General features: G+C 31.5%; 2 protein-coding genes across 2 annotated transcripts; both read right to left on the reverse strand.

Moving 5' to 3' along the window:
- Positions 1-568: 568 nt before the first annotated feature.
- Positions 569-2013, reverse strand: LOC132737886 (uncharacterized). Its single transcript, XM_060725257.1, has 2 exons — positions 1884-2013; positions 569-891 (listed from the first exon to the last, which is right to left on the reverse strand). Exons 1-2 carry the CDS (start codon positions 1962-1964, stop codon positions 739-741), a joined length of 234 nt encoding a protein of 77 aa, XP_060581240.1. The 5' UTR covers positions 1965-2013; the 3' UTR covers positions 569-738.
- Positions 2014-11513: 9500 nt separating this feature from the next.
- LOC132737887 (glutamate receptor ionotropic, kainate glr-3-like) lies at positions 11514-16154 on the reverse strand (the record flags this gene model as incomplete). The annotated part of the gene is made up of 6 exons (XM_060725258.1): positions 11514-11926; positions 12388-12520; positions 13803-13938; positions 14710-14930; positions 15631-15789; positions 15977-16154. Coding segments are annotated over 6 exons (1113 nt in total), but the record flags the coding sequence as incomplete, so codon positions are not given.
- Positions 16155-16480: the final 326 nt, after the last annotated feature.

Here is a 16480-nt window from a genome sequence, read left to right on the forward strand (position 1 = left end):
TATTTCATAATACGAAAACCTTATGAAATAATAGTCATTAAACAATCCAAAATGAAATACAATAACATATTGGAAAGGCGTGATGACGCGAAGTAATGCATTACACCTATATGCCTTCGTTTATGTTACTACAGTTTTTATGCAGCGTTACGGTGAATTGTAACACCTTTACTAGCATGATGGTGTTTTATTACCATACACTTTGTTGTTGTTTTTTTAATTGATTATGTCTTCTTGTGTCTGCGCTACGTCTAAGTGTGATTTGGCCTTCTCATTATTCTATTTTTTATTTATTTGATATTATAAAGCTTTCTTAAACTTTATAATTACCAGGTGAACTATTAAATATTGTTCATATATTTCCCGACTAGATATCTAATAATACAAGTACAATACAATGGCAATGTTGTTTTTTTTTTTTTTTTTTTTTTTTTTTTTTTTTTATGAATTGCTTAGTTTTGTGTTTCATTATTATTTATTTCTCAGATAAGAAGTAAGACGAGTTAAACATTTTGTTTATCAAGACATATATATGGACGTTGATGAAAATATTCATAACGCACTTTTATTTCCTGTTCGATATTAATACGATTGTATATATAATTTATATATATATACAACATTGAGAAAATAGTAGTGTTACAATACAGTATTGAGACTGTTTTATTATACTTTAATTATTAACATAATATGAAACAGGACTGTTTTGTTCTGATTATTATATGCAACTGCATTATTTCACCATTTCACCAGGTCACCAGGTGGGGAGTACCAAACCATTTCAATAAGCTGGTTGACGGGTGTTAGAAATCTAGTCACGTCTGCTAGTTCCCAAGCTCGCATTAAAGGCGGCAGGACCCAGTCATACGCTCTTTGTTCAATAGCCTCAACCTGTATGGTATTATAAAAGAATATGGAAAAGGTGGTTTATGTAACAACTTTGACAAAGAAATATGTTACAATTACGTCATTGCTGTTTCTTTACTAACACATTAAGATAACAATCATTACCAAAGAAATTAAAACGTTATACTTACATAATTGTATGACCATTTGTGGCCTTATATACACAGACAATATATTTCTTTCGTATTCTTACTTAAAATTAAAATTACTCAATCTATAAAAAAATCACTTGCAGCTCATACATTGTGAAATATTTTAACATTAAGTAAAACCCCTGTCACACTAGGACGGCGTTCTCACGGCGTCCAAAGAAAATTCAGAACGCCGAGGTGAGCGCAGTAAGATCGCTGTAGCATCGTAGTGGCATCGCATAGAACGCCGACCAACGACGCGCATTTTGAACAAGCTCAAAACAAACGCCGTCGCTCGGCGTTCTTAAATGAGCGCAGTAGCATCGCAGTAAGGACGCCGTAGCAACTCAGTAGCATCTCCTACAACGCAACAGGAGCGCTGCGAAAGCGCAAAAGGAACGCCGAATGAACGCCGTGGTTATCCACGGCGCTTGTACGGAGACTGTGCGACGTCTTTACCGCGCTTAAACTGCGTGTGTTCGGCGCTTTCACGGAGCTTTACGATTTCAACGCAGTGTGACCGCCGCGAGAGCGTCGTATGAGCGCCGTAAATGCGCAGTGAAAGCGCAAAGAACGTCATAGAAGCGCAGTCCGAACGTAGACAATCGCAAACTAAAACGCCATCAAAGCTCCGTAGCATCGCCATGATCGCCGTGAGCACGCCGTGAAGACGCCGTGCAGTCTTCATGACATCAACAATATAACATTTTTATTGCGACCTCGCGGCGCTTTGTTAAATTTAACAACGCCGTGCGAACGCAGTGAAATCGCATTCTAGTGATACAGGGCCTTAAGATACTACGATTGTGCTGGTATTTAAAGGATCTTTAACAAATAAGGCTTAACCTGTTTGCTTCTAGCCTGTCCATATCTACACTCCGTAGCAAAGTGTTCGCAGTTGTATTTCATTAAATCGTATCCAACCATGCCTAGTTTCCTTTTTGCTCGCTTAACAATTTATTTCTTACTATAGGGCCTGTATATAAATGTGTAAATAATGTATAAATGACTATTGTAAATTTATTTAATTTGACATTGAAAGTGAATTCAAGCTATCTGCTGTGTATTCAATATCAAACCACAGTTGTTTGTGATCTTAATTTAATGCGATTGCACAATATTTATAGTTGATGTGATGAATAGTGAAGTTTTTATTCAATTTTAAATTAATACAATGCTGTTCCTCAAGCTGATTCTAGTCTGTACCGTCAGTTACTTGTTATATGTTTATCAATATGTAACTATATGGCAGCCATTTTCAGACAAAATGAGCTATAAAATGTTTAAGGGGAGAGTCGGGTTTAATCTACTGATTAAACAAGTCGGTGTTCTTATTTTTTGTTTGCTAAAATTGTTCAGATAATATCATAATTGTTACTTAAATATTGTATATTAATCGATTTTAATATAATAACAAAAAAATCTAAGCGTTTAGAACATAAGATAATTGCAGTTTGATATACTTAAAATATCAGAACATAAAAAACATGCACACGAGCATGCACGCACGCACAAAAAAGCAACTCAAAAATATACATTCTACGTATTTCGTTATCAAAAAGATATTTACCAACATAAACAGCCCAGTGTGAAAAAGTCCCCATTGCACGATAAAACTCAATCAAATCACCCTCTTCTAAATCATTTATTGTGACCTCTCTTTGGGATAAATATGCCATCTTTTAATCGGTTACCTCACCTTTTTTAAAACGGAACTAATGTTATTCACTTTAAAGTCAAAATATACTAGTCAATCATCGGCAGAAAATGTTGTAAAGTTATACATTTATTCATAAACATAATCTTTTAAATTTGTAAATTCAATAATTATTTTGCAAAGACATAATGACGTGATTTAAAACATATTATTCATAAAATAACAATTAACTACCAGGTTCAAATAATGCGAAGTTTAGAATGTTCAATAAATACATTGTTGTGTAAATAGCTAGTACGATCTGATGACTAAGTTATATCGATAAAGTATTCAATTTGTTGATTAGATGTGTTATTTAAGGATTGTGTAGATAATTAATAACATTACTTTGTCCAATAAAGCGTATCGCATTAATTCATTCGGCTATGAAGCAGCCGGGTCTTTAATGATTTTGAATAAGAAGCAAGCTTTACTATGGAATGACACGAAATATTTTGCCAGTCGCCAATACAAACACAAGTACATAAAACATTCACATACATCAGCTTTACACTTTATTACCAATTTTAAATGACCAAAATACGACTGAGAAACACTTCAATAAGTCAATATCTGTTCAATATTTAGGCAAATATTTCTACAATTTAGGAAGAATACAAAGACTATACGTATCTCCTTTATTATTTATCTTCATGAATTGCCTTGTTTGATTTATAATTTTCATATATTAAAACAATACGAATATAGAGCCGGAACGATTTTTATCAGTGAGGCAAGGTGGTTTTGACAGTACACAACTCTCAGTATTGTACAGAAGGCAGCGTATAATAATATTCCCGTGGTTTACCAGAATGCCGATGGACGCCAAAACTGTGCATGGTATGTCCCAGTAAAGTTTTAGAACACAATGAAAAATGGTGTTAAAGTGTGCAAAAAATATTTAATAATTCGTGGTCGAAATATTGATATTGTTTGTTATGTAAACAAGATGCACGTTCTGAAAATATTTCAAATAGAAGAACCTTATCAAGTTAAATAACAATAACAAGTTATTCCATCATCGTGCAGGAGGTTCTTACGTTAATATTGCTGTAATTATTTAAGCATTTTCAGTCATAAACAAATAGCGATTTACCTAATTACTTAGTAATTTTATTGAAAAAATCCATGTTTCCCTTTTGAAGTGATACTTCTCAGGTTTCAAGTACACAACAGAACAGGGCTATTGTACAATCCCGTACTGTAGGGCCCGAGACGACTATAGGATTGTGAAAATAAAAATACCGTAAATATTTTGCAGGGTGGGCCTAAAGGCAAGTTTGCATGCAGAGAGTAATTAACAGAGTGTTGGCTGACAAAGGGGAATAATATTCATATCTTTTAAACCTCAGACGGAACGCATTGTTCATGTCCGTTCTGCTGATAATATTCCGCGGGTTGATTTTCTAAGGATAATGTTAGAAATCGTTGTTCGGAGTTGATGAATACACATTAAAGAATTTTCCTCTTACTTTTGAATGGGCCAATATTACTGTCATTTACGCGGATTAAAAAAGCCTTAAGTTTTTAAATAATTGTAGACGGCCAATACGTTTTAAAATATGAAACAGGAGGGTTAGAAATAACCCAACAATCTGATATTGTTTCGATACATGTGTTAATAGTTTGTTTAAGAGTATTTAGTAGAGAGAGAAAAAATGCATCCAATATAAAATAATTAATTTACATACAAAAAATTATAACATAATGGGCTATATAAAACTGGTGACATGCATCTGTAAAATATTTCACATTGATGTGAAAAATATACACATGTTTATCAAATAGCTACGGTGTTTCGTTTCGACAATCGTTATTCTTTTATTTCGTCTTACCCGCTCGAGAATGGTACGATGGTGAAAACGCGATATCTGTTTGTCCAAAGGTTCACAAGAATTCTTTATAGACCAAAATAGATGTTTTCGTAGACGTTCTCACAATATCCAATTAAATGTGTTATAATTTCAGACAAACAAAGCGTTAATAAATAGAAAGTTTACTGGATGTGCTAAAGGTAAAATTAGCAATGCATCTGGCCTTATAATGTGTTTTATGTTATATGTCGTTGCTGTACAATCTTTATAACTGAGCCGTTTTTATCCTAAACTGTTGTCGTATCTGCAAAATATTATAACCGAGCATTTTCAGCCTTAAACGTTGTATGTCTTATCTGTACAATCATTAAAACCTAGCTGTCGTAATCTTTTTTTTTTATCTTAAACCATTTATGTCATTGTTGCGCTTTCCATTTTACCGAGAATATGTATCCTAAACCGATCTTAATCGTTTCGGTAAAATCCTTATGACCGAGCCTTGTTATCCTTAACAGTTGTATGTCGTTGTTGCACAATCCTTATAACTTATTTGTAAGAGGTTTTGTTTAATAGTGTTCTATCAGATCACACTACTTGTAAAAACTTAATTTGATATAATAACAAAAAATCATATAATTAAAAAAATAACACTTACCGCGAAATGTGCTCCTACTCTAAATACTTTGTAGCTTGAAATGAATTATAACGAAATAATTTATTCGATCGAGGCGCTGCTATATATGTCCTTGTCAAACAAAAATTATATTTCTCCTTGAAAGTTTTAACTTTAATAAGTTCAATACTTTACAAACTTTTTCTATAGAATTGTAAAGTATAGAATTACTTTAAAGTATATGGCATATATTTTGATTGTTTAAAAATGACGGTTAGTCAAGAGATACGTTTCGTCTCAATAAGCGATTACAATAAAAGATTTAGAAGTCGGTGACTTGATAGAGTTTTACGAGACTATGGAGATTTTTTCTCACTTTTCACTTTGTATTTCTCAGCAGATAATGGACAATGCTACCTAACGTGCTCTGGCGACGTTATATGCTTTGCCTAAGATACGCAGACTCGTTCCCATTTTATAAGTTAACAATGAAAGTATATTGAAATTTATTATCAATACTGTAGTGACTCACTATTGTTTGCACAATGTTTTTAACTTGTTTATCAAGGAAACATAGCTCGAATCTATCTGACATTTAATGTACAGTTTGCAGAATCATATTCATTTACTTTTAGTATTTCTGATCATAAATATCATTCTGATTCTATTTTCTTATTTGGTAATAACATAATAATTGCAAATAAAACAAGACAATTCATGCAGATAAACAATAAAGGGAACATGCCCATTTTTATTCCTCTTGCCGAGTAATGCAAAACTATCTTTAAAAATTTTACCTCTAAATACGAAAGCCCTTATCGTATGAGGTAAATAAAAAGAATATAAATAAAAAACATAAATACGATAAAAGACAAAATCAAAATATGAAAGCATTATATCGACACATTCATGCTTTGTTACAATATCTAGTCTGACGTGGTTGAATTGTTTTTTATTGACTAAACACATTGTAACATGACAATATAGATATACATTTTATCAATGATCCTTTTATTTCAATCAATACGGCATAATTACCCTCATTTTAGGTTAAACACTTTTGAAAGAAAATAGAAAAAGTTTTAATTCTGAATTGATTATATAAACAATATTTAAATGTTTGACGCATATGTCCATTCATAAAGACAAGGGAAATAACCATATAACAAATTTATTCATATTTCGTTGATAAATAACATAATAATTAAAGCGCGTGTTTAACACAATTATTTTATGCTTTGATATAGACAATACATTTTGTGGCGTCCTCCTTTAGTTCATTATAAGAACATGCACAAACATGTGTACTAATAAGCATGTCAGCATGTGCAGCAACAATATTGACCTTGAAATAAATTGGTCTGAAAATAAAAACGTTCACCTCCATTTAATTTAACGAACGACCGGCGATGACATTTGAACTTTTTGAATACTCGAGTTCATCTGAATAAATTAACAATTTTTAACTTCATAAATTTACGATTCCAACATAAAGAATTAACAAATTCACGATTTCAACTTTTGAAATTCCCGAATTTACTGTATGAACTAGTATTTATCAGCTGCAATATTGAAATCACGAACCTTAAATCGCGGAGTTCAAACGGCGAAATCGTGAATTCATGGATTTGATATCGTGAATTGATGAATTTGAAATGATACTGATACATAACTAATCATTCTTTCAGTTTGAAGATAAATTTACCTGATCTAAATTGTAATTGCCTTTAAATGGAATAATTTTATATTTAAATTGGACGTTTAAAATACGATAACTGTAAGCATTTGTTCAGTCAAAATTAATGAACATGAAAAATTATTGTAAAATTAATATAATATAAAAGTCATATATAGTCACGGTGTTTATACTGTTGCATCCGTGCCTGCTTTTGATCAGTCTGACTGCATATGTAAATAAATCATATAAACAAATACAGAGCAGCAGAAAAACTATTATCTTTTAAGCTAAAGTATCAAATGACATTTTAATTCTCCAACTGAATGCATTTATAATTGTACACATTTGAGGATATAATGACAAAACGGGAAAACCTTTTATGTATGAACATATATTGAAACGACGGTTTGGATTGATGAAATATAAACACAAATCATTTGAAATATAAACACAAATCATTTAGAGATAGGAAAATCTGATTTTACCCGTCATCTTCTTAAATTCAATACTAACGTGAACAAATGTATCATTGATCGAAATGAAAAAAGGCGAACGATTTTTTGCTTACCATTCAAAAATGTATTGTTCATTTTATGACATGTGCTAAATTAAGCACGTATGTACGTTTGTTTTATTATTTTTTTCTAATTGAAACATAATAGATAAAATTCAAATTATTTGGTATATTGTCAGTATCTAAAAAAACTCATAAAATGTTATTATTTTAATCATTTTTGGAATTCGTTTTCATTTTATTACGATAAGAACTTAACAAGTGTAGCAATACAAATTTATATAGTATATATTAAATAAATTAGGGCGTCCGTGGCAGAGGTGTTAAGGTTGTTGACCTCAAATGATTTGCCCCTTACCAATGGGGTTCGAATGCCGACAAAGACTTTCGATTCTTTCATTTGAGGAAGTTATTCAGCTAGCTTTCGGAACGTCGATGGTTCTACTTATGTGCTCGTTCGTGCCTGAAATAATGCACAAACGAGCACCTGAGATATTCCTCCATTAGTAAAGATTGAACGTCGCAATATACTGCATCGATATGACGTAAAACCCAAACAAAAATATATTAGATTAAATAATTCAAAGAACAACACAATTTTATCGTTGAAAAAAGTGTGAATTAAATAATTGTTTGTGAAAATACAATTATTCTTAACATGGGAGTTCATCGTCAAAATCAGTGTTACGAAAATGGAGTTAAAAAAGAGGCGACAGGAACAACAAAAGGATATTGATGCAGTTATGGATGACCTAGAGAAAAGTTATTCCAGACATCAAGCAGCTGTTGAGCAAAAAAAGAATCGTTTACGAAAGAAAAAATCAAGTGTTGAAAGTCATGATAATAACGTTAGCTTAAGAAAACCATCTGACACACGACCAAGGACATCATATCATCAACAAGCTGGAACAGGTTATTCCGACAATATGGCACATATTGGCATACAACAGCAACTTGACAAATCATCTAAATATGTCCAAGATATTCACATGAGTTTTAAAAGTGGAATACATACCAGCTCCAGAATGCGATTTGATAATCGCCCAAAGACAGCAAAGATGCAGACTACACGTCTATTGGATAATGGAAGAAATAACAGATCTCGTCGGGAAAAAATTGATATTTCATACATCCCAACAAGGTCATCAGTACGCACTGCGAATTCGACACAGGAAAATACAGTTTTTGAAACCACGAGCTCTGTAGTACGAACGAGTAGGCCCACGACTGACAAAAGATGTTCGGAAAGGTCTGAAATTGTCGAAAACACAATAAATGATACTCAACTGCGTCTCCCAGATGTTGAAGTGGAAAGCAGGAGAGTTTTTAGTAAAGCAAACGTATTGCCACCTATCAGAAGCAAAACATTTCTATAAAACAGTGACTTTGTCAACTTTAAAGCATCAATGTCTTTATTTATTCAAAAAGAATAACATTTGAAAGATTGATCACACTATTGTGTTACACATTGGAAGAAAGCGAATTTTTAATAACGTTATGAAACGAAACATTTTAAGTGTGCTTTAAGTATTTTATTTGGTAATTTGTAAAAAGAACTGTCATTAATGGATATTTAACATTACCTTACATGGTTAGAATGGTTTTTGAGAGCTTTCATGAACTGTTAGGATTTTGTATTGCTCACGTTTGTTTTGTTTTAATCTGTTTTGAACACCCACATTTCGCACTTCCGTTCTCAAAATATAACACAATGCGACAAAAAAAGACATAAAAACGGCGTTTATTGTTTTTTCTTTGGTAAAAAACTGTAAGCGTTACTATTTGACAACGCCTTTGTAACACATTCAAGATTCTTCAATAAAATATCAACATCCCAGTCTGAATTGTGAACAATTTTAAAGCCCTGGTTTTGATATCATTAATGTAAAATAGAGAAAAAAACGGAAACCCTAACGACCGCCGAAAACGACTGATCATAGACGGTACTGGAAAGTGCCATGTAAATTCCAGGCCCCTATCACCGGCTGAAGCAAAATACAAAATGTTGTAACGGTAATAATATATTTTCAAAATTAGAAACACTCGCAAATGTGGCTGTGTTCATACGGCAGTTATTATGGTACTTTCAATGTGATACGTTAGTTTCATTCCATGAGAATTGTCGTATGATTCCCAATAAAAATATGCATGTGCCATAAACGAGATAACAGAAAACACTGAGCAAAAATAAATAAAAAGGAACTTTGATAGGGGATCTGAGGATATAACGTTTGCGTATCACATACAAAACGTCAGAAAAATAAATCAATAAAAATAAAAGCAGGCAACATATCCTTCGGGTAAGTATTTAGGTAGGAATATTGGAACAATCCGAGTTGAAAAGGGTTATCTAGAAGGAAACTAAAAACACATCATAATAACATGTAAACATAACAATAAGGTCGTCCTGAACGATCCTCAATGATCGGAAGTATAACATATTTGATAATATATACGGTGCAAAAAAAAACACGTTCGAAATAAAATGATCCTACATGACGAACTGTGACCTCCGGATAAAAGACAAACAAAGTAAAGATACGCAAGAACATTAGTATATAATGTATCAGTGTACAGTTATTTGGCTCGAGATTTACATGAGTTTGGATAATATGCATTAATAACTACGAAATGACAATATTTATTTTGCGAGTTGTCAATAAATATACAAGTCAGGACAAAATTTAACTTTTTATTTACATTTTCTTCAATTGTAAATACAATGTTTTCTTGTTCATGTATAAAATATAATGGATAGTGAAACTGTCTGCAGTGTACCAAGTTTAAATAAAGTGAAAGCATGCTAAAAATAGATCATGCTTAAAACGTTGTCTTAGTCCTTTACATATTGCTTTAAAAATAATGACCGTAGTTTAAAATTAGTCCTTGTGTCAAAAACTCCCTTATTGTCTGACAATTTTGACAAAAAAGTATATATAAAGTTGAAAATGAGCATAAATTCTAAAATACTGTTTTTATGACTACATCTTATCATGACAATTACATACTCCATGTTTCGTGTTGATGTAATCAAACTTGTTTGAGGCATGGATTAAATTAGAAGTTTTAGAAAAAATTCAACAAGACCAGGTCAGTCCAATTGAAGCTTATTTATGTACATGTAATTGACAAGAAAGAATGTTCAATGATTAATGTTTTTCTTTTTTAAAGTTACATTATTTTATTGAAATTTCCACCCAAACTTAAGATTAATTAATACCATTTGTAAAAAGTACATTCATCAACATGCCTTTATTTCTTTTTTGCGCAAGGGAAGTAATATGTTCTATGAATAGATACATTAATACGTCAAGAGTATATTGAAAATATATGCATATCGTATGTATATTGAACATTACAGAAGTTGTGTTATAAAAACATTGAAAGTCTCCGATACGAAACAAATACAGAAAAAGGTGACTATGTAATTATCGCAATTGTAATGTAAAATTGAAGGATATATGCTTAATAATTTATATATAATAGTGTAATCAACGCCTATGGCAGTGAATAAAAAAACCATTCCCTTCGTTGTTTTCATTTTTGTTTTGTTAGCTCAACGATGAATAATAAATATTGTTGGCAAATTTGTATTTAATAAGCTGTATTTTTAAATGCAAAACTAATGTTCCGAATTTGATAATGTAAGTATAAGTCATACATGACGTGTTCACAATAGACACTCTGTCACTGTTTAATTTATATCATTGAAATAATATTTGCTCATTCTCACTTGAATAGGCATTCATATTATATTTCCGTCATGGCTTGATCGTCTACGAATAAGTCTGAAACCATTGATATCGGATGGCCATTTAATATTTAATGTAGTTTATTGTAAGCATGCACTTTTCTAAGCTTCCTGAGCTTACACATTATCTATAATCAGATAAACGGCTATCTGTAAAGAACTAAATCATGGAATGTTCGGTTCGAAACACTAACGGCGTTTGCACAAAAAGTACTCGCATTCTTAAAATCAAAACAAGAAACAAACAAAACAAACTCACAAAGAAGAACATAATTGAAGTAATGAAGGAATAAACTTCAAAGCAAAAGACTAACAGCTCTAGATAATTATTCAAATTTATTTTTTTGCTCAATTTGACCTTTAACAAAAATAACCCCATAATCATACTTTACAACAATAGATTATAGCATTTAAGAATGAGCATTTAAGTTACACATAAACTTTTTCCGAAATTGGGTTTTTGTATTGATTGAGCAAGATTTCTAATACTGAAAATAAAACCAGATCGACGAATCATTTATCACCTACAGCTTCCTCTTATTTGTGATTAGTTTTGCCATCATCACTCGAGTTGGGTAAATCTTCATTTGATGCTGCATTGGTTGATGTAGTATGTGGTCTATATTTATGCACAACAAGTTCGATAGTAAAGGCGACAAAACCTACGAAAATTCCGATTACGCATACATAAAAGGCACTTTGCACATCCATTAAAGAAATCGGCTTTGCTTCTGGAATTTGATTTCCCTCGCAAAAATTTGATTTGGGCCACCATTTCCTTTTCCAAATTTGGAACAATCCACCTTCGTGTATTTTCAGCATTCTAAAGGAAAATTCATTCAAAAAGCTTATAACATGATATAATAAAATTTCTGTTAATATGCATAATTCGTTTCAGTTTGTCAATGAGAGATTACTATATTATTAGATTTCCAAACATTCCAAATGTTGATGATGTAACTTAAAAAAAATTGATTCACGTTTAATTCAACCAAGCATAATTTCTGTGTTGCATAAAATTCCATCGACCAATGCAAATACATGTAACTATGTAATTTCTTCGAAATCAATAAATTAAATGTCAATTTTAGAATAGTATGCATAAGAATGCTATGTGTAAATAACTAATTAATGTAAATCTGGTATGTATAAAATATAGAACAATGTATAATAAAATGGTAACATTTCTCGATGTAAACCATATACAGCTCAAATAATAGGGGCGACAGGAAAAGTCGTAAACACATTTTAGCAAAATGCAAACTATTCGATGAAATATCTTACTGCTCTGAGAAAATGGCGGTATGTGGCGAATTCTTCGTAAAGCCAAAAACATAGATCATCGGCATAAACTCTTCCTTTATTGAAAGAAGGCTGCATTCTCTAGCCATGTAAATTTCCATGTAGGTTTTGTCACCTACAATGATAAAAATCGTCAACTTATATAATAAAATTTCAATTTATCGAATGGCAATGCTTAATTTTTAAGGTAGACCATGGGTAATGCATTACATCTACTTTGAAGAGTATTCAAATAGGCTAGAATCACTTGTCAATTACATTGAAATTAATGGGCATGGGTTCAAACCCCAGAAGGGGCAACTTTTTTTCTTTCTTTTTTTTCCTTTTTACTGTATTTATGTATCATTCAGATCCCTTATGGAAGAAAAAATGTTTTTGATTTTAATTATATAATTATTGTAGGTATTTATTTGCTAAATAATGTCAATTTGATAGCAAATATGATACCAGATATTTTCAAAGTTATATAAAAAAAAAACTACAAGGTAAAAGTATTTTATATTTTGCATCATCAACCATTATACCTTTAAGAAAAGTTAGGCAAACATTGAAAACAGCCCCTCATTGTGGTACATTTAAGGGATATTTTGAATGAGGCTTTTTATGTAGGAAAATGGTCAAATTAGTGTTTAAAGTGGGTGGGGTAGGGTAACATTTTTATACATATTAAAAGCATTTTTTTCGTGTTATCTGTTACCTGAATGTTATTATTTGTTTCTTAACAATGATCAAAAGGAATAAGGATAATATTACAGATTATTAAAAGTTTCCTCATTTCTGAAAAAAAAGCCATTCCAATAGCAAAGTTTTTGTCCAGAAATATATCCATAACTCATAAACCACACGGTAAATTTTATTTAAATTTTGCATACATTTGACCTTTAGGGCCCATAACTGTCATTTGTTGTCAATTTTACAGTTCCTTGTAGTGCCCATTACCCATGGTCTACCTTAAGTTATAATCTACAAATTGCTGCATGGTTGCATGATTAAACCCCTGTAATTGGCAAGACGTAATATCTATGAGGAAGACAGTTAACACTCTGGTTGTAATATTTGGATTTCAGGAAGGGATTCTTTAGTGTTTTTAATTATAACGGAACAAAATATAGATCAAATAACAGGGAAAATATAAATAAAATGCAGATTAACTATTTTCTTTTATTTGTGTATTTTGATTGATAGAACAGCGCTGAAAACAACAAGTTTTCATACATCCTATTTTGTGATTCTTGTAAAGCCTTTTATATTGACATGTATTATAACTAAGGCTGAATCGATGATCTTCAACGTTTGCTTGCTTTATTAATTTAAATCAAATACACAATGATATGCTTGCAAGACGAAAACTTAATCAAACTCGTTTAAAATGAATTTACAATATTATCAAAACAAACCTATCCAGGCATAGTTATTGTCGTTAAGTACACGGTTTATATGGAACTCTGGAACTTGATGTAGAATAGTAGGGTCTGCTTTGTTGAATTCAAGAAATGCTTCGCCAACTTCTTTGAATGTAGGATTGCTCGAGGTCTGCAAATTGAATTTCTTAAATTTATTTTTTGTTATTTAATTTTATTATTGTATTATTTATCAATATGCAAAACCATTATTCAAATTCTTAAACAAATCTATTCAATATATATTTTGCTATGTTTCCTTGACATGAAATATCGCTTTTTTTCTTTTTAATAAAAAAGGGAAATAAAGCATTCAAAATATAAAATTTTGCATGGGCGACGAAAACTAAAAAAATAATATGTGTTCTTTAATCTATCTTTTAGAGGCAGACAGGTAAAGATATGAAAATGTAGAATAGTTTGTTTGTTGTTGATTTGTTGCTTCATTACTTATGATCATTTTAAGAAATTATCAGTTTTTGGTAAAATTACTGGGGTTATCCTTTTGAAAATTGTTCTAAAGTTGAAAGCGCATCTAAGGATCTAGGAAGGGTAAGGGATTTATTTAATAATTTTATTGCTACTTTTCGAAATAGTTCAGCACAAGAATGAATGGACCTTTTTCTGAATCAATTCGACAGAGCAACACTGAAAAAAGCAGACTCCTTTGCTTAGTTTATTAGATTTGTGTGAATTATTTAAGGCATTTGGAAATTCTTAGTAAACAGATTTTTTTTCTAAAAATCAGATGTTTCATCTTTTAATGATGACGTAACTATATCAAGTTCCGTGATTATACAAAGAGTCAATTTAATAAACACATCTTATTGATACTTAAATTAACTATGTTAACAAAAGTGAAAACGATATAATATTTCTTTGTTAACTAAATTATTCAACTTACCGGAAATACCATTTCCCAGTTAGTGCCGCCAACGGTTCCCCATTTGTAAGTGCCTTTGAGTTCAAGCATCTCCGCTATTGTGTTAAAAGGAGGCTGTTCTTTTGTTATCGTAAGGAATGCAATAAGGTTGCCGCAGTATGTTCCCACAATGATAATACAAGTTAACCACCAACAACTTATCAATGTTCTACCAGATGTTGACAATGGGAGATGAACACCACCTGTAAAAAAATTAGTCTTAATTCGTCTGCTACATATCTAAGCATCAACCACGACAAGCAAGTTACAAAATACTATTTATATAAAGATTGTATGGAAAAGGGTTAAAATGTGTAAAATATCGCCTACGACAAAAAAAATGTTATATTTCCAACTTACTATGAAATGTTCTAAAAAGTATTAAAATGGTATGCCATCAATTTACGTTGGCTCATTATAGATTTGACTGTAGATGTGTAAACTGTCTGGACCATATCACCCATATAAAATGTGCAAGCACTTGAGCTATATATCAATTCTGTAAAGATTCACTGAAATTGCATTAGAAGTATAAGAGGAGAAGTCCGAAACTTTAAAAATAAAAAGGGCTTTAAATCTGAGAACAATCATTGAACCGAAAAATGTCGACAATCTGTACAACTAGACCTGGTACATTAACTTAGTCATTCCTGTAAAGTTTGGATGATATTGCACAGGTAGTTTTTGAGAAATGGTCCTGACAAATTTTGTGACCGACGGACAGATGGGCGGACCGACGGCGGGACCGACTACGGAGACGTGATGCCTATACGTCGCTACTACTTTGTAGAGGCGACATATGTAGAGGCGACATAAAGAACCTCGGTAAATAAAACCTTAGATCGTGCATTAACAAAGATGTGCATGCATACCTAACTTTAAAAAAAAAGAAATATACATTACCTTGACAAAGTAATGCTCCGAACACATACCAGAATGAACTATGTATTTCGTGAAGACCGCCTTGAGCTATTCTCATTTGCGCGTTTTGGGGATTGCTATAAAATGGGTTATTTTTCTCTAGTATATACACTAGAAATGTGACAGTAATCAATAATAACCCTGAAAAAACAAAACAAAAAAAAGTGTATGATCCAGTAATAAAAGGATGTTTTCACAAATTACATAAACTGAACACAACACTAAATCTTTGAGCCGATAGATCAATTAATGGATAACATTTTCAGTTTACGTTGCCACTCAAGTATATCTATTAATATTAGAGTGAGAATAGATAAATCGGACCAACCTACTGTCCCCAACACTTCCCAACGTAATGGATCTATCAATGTTTTCCATTTTCCTGCGTTAACGTCGGGTTTCTTAATTAGAACAGTTGTATATTCATAAAAATAGGAATAGCTGAAATCCATAGCAGGGCTTCTTTGCGCTTGTCGGGTAATGGGTGCCGCCACAATGTCAACTTCCTGTTGATTAACGGTTATCATGCATTAATATTACATATTTACACAAAATATATATCAGAATCGGTTTAAATCATTTGCATCGTTATGCAAACATGTAGATTTATGTTGCTGGCTGTTTTTAATTTCATGACCCTTATAAGCATCATATGTAACAAAAACAATCTGACTGAATTTTCAATTTTATTGTTGGGTCAAATAAGCAATATTTTAAATAGCTACATATTTTTTACGGAAGTATGTATGAAAACATAACACATACATGCTTAAGTTAAACTAATGTTAAACTCACTAATGCAATTCTAACCAGAAGAATGGATAGTTTTACA

The sequence above is a fragment of the Ruditapes philippinarum genome, unplaced genomic scaffold (genome assembly GCF_026571515.1).
Source record: "Ruditapes philippinarum isolate M1 unplaced genomic scaffold, ASM2657151v2 ctg13348_1_1_1_1, whole genome shotgun sequence".
Classification (NCBI taxonomy): Eukaryota; Metazoa; Mollusca; class Bivalvia; order Venerida; family Veneridae; genus Ruditapes; species Ruditapes philippinarum.

Coding starts and splice junctions, on each gene's coding strand:
- LOC132737886 (XM_060725257.1), bottom strand. CDS start 1,964: ATGGTTGGATACGATTTAATGAAATACAACTGCGAACACTTTGCTACG. Junction 892..1,883: donor GACAGGCTAGAAGCAAACAG/GTTAAGCCTTAT, acceptor AATACCATACAG/GTTGAGGCTATTGAACAAAG.